Here is a 5,083-nt window from a genome sequence, read left to right as displayed (position 1 = left end):
ACAGATTTTTAGTTACTATTCATAACTTCAGGTACAAAAATGATACATGTGCACAAATAGGATCATCAAAATCTGCTAATCATAACTTTTCCAGTGACACCTCTCAAGACATATCTTGTACCATTTTCATTGTAATTATGATACCACTATGATGAATATGGGATGCTGCATCACAGCCTCCTCTACTGACACCACAAAGTGGGGAGCTCCTCAGATTTGTAACCTGAAAAGAATGGCTTGGGTTTGGGAATCTCCCTCACATCTTCTGCAGTGAAGACTAAGGCAAAACATTCATTTATGCTCTGCACAACAGACTCATCTTTCTTGAGTGCTCCTCAATTTTCCAGTAGCCCCACTTATTGTTTGGATGGCTTACTGCTTCTAACATATGTTAACAAAATTTCTCTTAGTTTTGGTGTCTTTTGTTCATTGCTTTTCAGATCACCTACACTAGGTACCCGGTATCACTAAGCCCCTTCATTAAGTGTGAGACACACTGCCAAAAATTATGAGATTGGTTTAGAAATAATGAGATTTAAATAGACATTAATGTGCGGTTCTTTTTCACTTGGCTTTGGTTTCTGAGCCATTGGGGTCACCTGCTTCAGGTTTTCTAGCTTTTCTTAAGGTCTGGTTAAATAAACTTCATAAAGAAAATCAAAATCTGAGAGTCCTGCACAGTGATTGCAGAAGTTGGGGATTCCAGAATGATATCACAATTGTCCCACTCTTCCAGCTGGGAACAACACCTCATCAGTGCTAAATGCTTATCACCAAGCAGGTCCAACTGGACACCTCAGTCTCTTCCCTTTGGGTGCTTGTGAGCAGAGCTCTAGAGTCACCGCCAGCCTCCTTAAAACTAGTAGCTTTATTAGCAAAGAGCAGAAAGCATTAGAAGAAATTATTTTAAAATATCAGGCAGTGGTCACATGTCTACATTCATCTATCTCACGTCTCACTACAAGCTAAGTTAGACAGGATTTGCTCAGGAGATAGAGGAACAGAACTGGTCCAACGTACATTCTTTTGGGAAGCCAAGGAGCTCCTGGGACCCAGCCTAGTTTCCCTTTGTCTCTGAGAGCATCTTCCCATCTGTTTGCCCCTTTCTTGTGGAGGCAGCTTATGTTGAAACCTGTGTGAGCCTGGACCCAGTCACCATAGTGCTCAGCTGTGTCCGTGTTACAGGGCCAAGGTGTGGAGCTGACCTTTGCCCTCAGACTGATTTCTCCCAGCCAGACGTCTAAGATGAGGCCCACGTGGCCATTGCTCCATTGCTTGTCAGTTAGACCCATTCAGCCTCAAGGGCTCGCAAACACCGGTCCAGTGACTGTGCTGAAAGTCCCAGCATAACTGTGATACTCCCACATTCCCCTCAGAAATCCACTACCTACCCCTCACTGTCACCCCCGAGCACCCCCACATCTGCCACAGACACCAAGGTGCTGGAGTCACAGGAGGCTGTGGTAAGAGGCCTTTTATATACAAATGTCAGAGGTGTTGCTCTGTATCTGATCACCTTGAATGTCTTTATCCTCCTGCCACCACTGTGAGGCAGGGCCGGGCTATTATCCACCTGTGCAGAGGCTCAGAGACAGACAATGGCTTGTCCACGGTCATGCACAGCAAGGGAATCAAACCCAGTTGTCCTGAGTCACAGAGCAGTGCCAGACCACAGGCCCAGCCTTCCAAGCAGTGACAGGCCCGGCTCAGTTCTCCACTTGCCACAAGAGCTCCGACCTCAACTGCAGAGCACGAGGAGGAACAGGAGCCTATTACAGGGGTTTGATTCACTGGTCTTTTCTCCCATTGCCTCATGGACTTTAGAGCAGCCTGGGGGCTGAGCTGATATACGCCCGGTGGTAATGGCTTGCAAGAGCACAGCACACTCTGGCCAAGACCCAGTGGACAGGGGCCTCCCCAGAGTGCCCCTTGGGGTCTGAGGTAGCATAGCAGGCACCCTGCCCTTCCCTCTAAAGTCCTTGCCATGACTTACTCTCAGCCTGGGATACTAAAAACAAGATCTCCCTTTTGTAGGGTTACATTAATTCCACCTTCTCCAAAACATGGGCTCTCCTATCCTCCGGCTCCATCCTTCTCCTTTACTCATTAGCCCCCCACCACACTGCTTGCTGGGGTCAGTCTTGTTTCAGGCTTGCTGCAGCCTCACTGCCTTCTCCCCAGCTGGTAACCATGATATCTCAGTCCCTCTCTCCTGAGCTGAGCGAGGGCAGCTGTCCGTCCCGTGCTGGTGTCACCCATGTTTCGAGAGAGGATGCAGCCTGCTTGCCCTCCTAAGGCTCCTCCTGTTTTGCATGGAGTGAAGGGAGCCCTGCCCTGCCCTACGAGGCTCTTACAAAATCAGTAGCCTGGGATTTCCCAAAGTGCTAACTATTCCCCAGGACTATCTTCCTCCCTCCCACTAGCTGGCTCTACAAAGCTTCTGTCAGTTGCAAAAGTCACAGGAATCTTAAAGGGCCACACCCTGGATCAGGGGTTGATTGACCTCCCTAATCTCTGCTACCCATAAAGGAGATAATCCCCAACACACCACCTCTAATTGCCACTGAATGAGGGTGGACCATCCACCTGAATTGGGCAGGAGAGTCCCAAAATGCAGAGTTTGAGTCCCAGTGTGGGATGAAAGACTCAGAAACAGTATTTGTCTGGAATTCTCTGCAGTGCCGATCCACACCTGCTCTTGGCAGAGCCACCCTTTTCACTGTTGGGGGGCTGAGGTCCTTAGCCCCACCGTACTATGAGGCCCCACCCTGCTCCTCTTTCCCCAGAGGCTGGATCTCCTGAATGTGGCCGGTGGAGGTTCTAGGGTTCCCCAGAATGGCATTTGATCACACAGCACCCAGAGCACTCGGGAAGGGCCAGGGGTGTGACTGCAGAACAGCTCTGCAGCTTTTTTCATGGCCTATGGATGTTTAACCACAGATGGGACAATGATAGGCCATGTGTAATGGGAAACAACATCCACGTCCCTTCTCTTTATTGAGAGTATTGACAGGATTTCTGAGGTTGGAGCAGCCACCGATATGGCTCTTTATGGGCCAACATCCTACCAGTCCCCTGGCTCTCCACGAACACAGTCACTTTATAAATGCTGCTGCCTGCCTTGGTCTCCATCCCCCAGTGCCCTGCCCTCCCTCACCAAAGGGTGGAAATAACCCCTATAGAATTGCTTCAGGCCTTAGACCCCATCTGAATCTGTCTATACAAAGTGTAGATCAGTAGCTCATGTCATTACAGATTTAAGGGTCCAGGATGGAATAAGTCACCAGGTCCTGTGTTTTTTATTTCATATGCTACCAGCACTGGGGTGGGGTGCTAAAATGACCCTTCACTTCACGAACACCCTGATTATCCTCGAACGAAGGTGTTTGCTTTTCACGCTGTACACAATTGGGTTAATCAGAGGAGGAACCAGAAGGTAGATATAGCCCAGGACAATCTGAAGCAAGGGAGAAGAGCCATTCCCGAATCTGTGTATCAAAGTCAGGCTGAACTCCGGCGTGTAGAAGAGCAGGACGGCACAGAGGTGGGAGACGCAGGTGTTCAGGGCCCTGAAGAACTCCCTGTGGGATGCGATGCTCAGCACTGTTTTGAGGATCATCACATAAGAGAGGAAGATGAGCAGCCAGTCCAACCCCACCGTTAGGACTGTAATAAACAAGCCATAAATGTTGTTGACTGTGATGTCTGCACATGCCATTGTCATGACCTCCATGTGCAGGCAGTAGGCATGGGAGAGGACATTGGTTCGACAATATTGGAACCACTTCACGAGTAGGGGGAGTGGGAGTATCACAGCCACCCCTCTTAGCACACACACCAGTCCCATCTTGGCTATTCTTGGCAGGGTTAAGATGGAGGCATATCTCAGCGGGTCTCGGATCGCGACAAAGCGGTCAAAGGCCATCAACAAGAGCACGGAAGATTCAATGCATTGAAGTGACTGGATAAAGAACAGCTGGGCAAAACAGGCATCAAAGCTGATCTCCCTGGAGTTAAACAAGAATATGCCCAGTATTGTCGGTATTGTGGCTATCAATAAGCCAAGATCTGTGATGGCCAACATGGAAAGGAAAATGTACATGGGCTCATGGAGGCTTGGATCTGTTTTTATAATGAACAGAATGACTGAATTTCCTAATATTGAAATAACATAAATTAAGAACAAGGGGACAGGTATCCAGAGATTTTGGATGTCTTCCTGCCCAGGTATCCCAGTGAGAAGGAACACTGCAGAGTTGAATTTGGTGTAATTGACAGCTGACATAATGTACTGGGCAGATCCAAGGCGTTTTGAACTTTCCTTCCTGAAAGGAAAAAGAACAAAAAACTAGATGATATTTAACGAGACATCTTTCTGCTCTCACTACAAGTCCGGAGACTCTCAGGAGATGATGAAAAATCAGCAAAAACAAAGTCTTGGATTTACACCACCAATAGCAAGATAGGCATTGCCAGACCGGATCAGACCTTCAGTCCATCTAGCCCAGTATCCACTGCCCAGTTCCACATGCTTCAGAGGAGAGTGGAAGGACTCCTGCTCCAAATGTTTCTTCTGGCACCCACTAGTTACAGATACTTTGTGGTGTAAATCTGGAAGGTTTAGAGCCATTCTAAGGCCTGGTATACACTGGGGGGTGGGTCGAACTAAGGTACGCAAGTTCAGCTACGCTGAACTCGAACTACCTTAGTTTGAACTACTTATCCGTCCTGACGGCGCGGGATCGAAGTCCGCGTCTCCCCCGTCGACTCCGCCACCGCCGTTCGTGGTGTTGGAATTCCGGAGTCGACGGGAGCGCGTTCGGAGTTTGATATATCGCATCTAGATGAGACGCAATATATCGAACTCCGAGAAGTCGATCGCTACCCGCCGACCCGGGCGGGTAGTATGGACGTACCCAGTGATGAGCTGCCAAAATTTTAACAACCGGTTCCCTATAAAAAGTTCTGATTTAAGGGGGGGGAGCGGGGGAGGGGCCAGGGCAGGCCGAGACATACTTGTGGGGCCGGAGGCCCCTGCAGGGCCTGGGACAAATTGCCCCACTTGCCCCCCCAGCAGCCCTAG

General features: G+C 49.1%; 1 protein-coding gene across 1 annotated transcript; it reads right to left on the bottom strand.

Moving 5' to 3' along the window:
- Positions 1-3,346: 3,346 nt before the first annotated feature.
- LOC123369450 (olfactory receptor 51G2-like) lies at positions 3,347-4,285 on the bottom strand. The gene has a single exon (XM_045015060.1). It carries the CDS (start codon positions 4,283-4,285, stop codon positions 3,347-3,349), a length of 939 nt encoding a protein of 312 aa, XP_044870995.1.
- Between the last annotated feature and the right edge of the window lie 798 nt (positions 4,286-5,083).

Source organism: Mauremys mutica, chromosome 1 (genome assembly GCF_020497125.1).
Source record: "Mauremys mutica isolate MM-2020 ecotype Southern chromosome 1, ASM2049712v1, whole genome shotgun sequence".
Lineage (NCBI taxonomy): Eukaryota > Metazoa > Chordata > Testudines > Geoemydidae > Mauremys > Mauremys mutica.
Note: the sequence above shows the minus strand (reverse complement) of the source record. Positions and strands in the feature narration are given on the sequence as shown.

Bases quoted from the DNA above. Each gene is read 5' to 3' on its own strand.
- LOC123369450 (XM_045015060.1), bottom strand. From the start codon at position 4,285: ATGTCAGCTGTCAATTACACCAAATTCAACTCTGCAGTGTTCCTTCTC.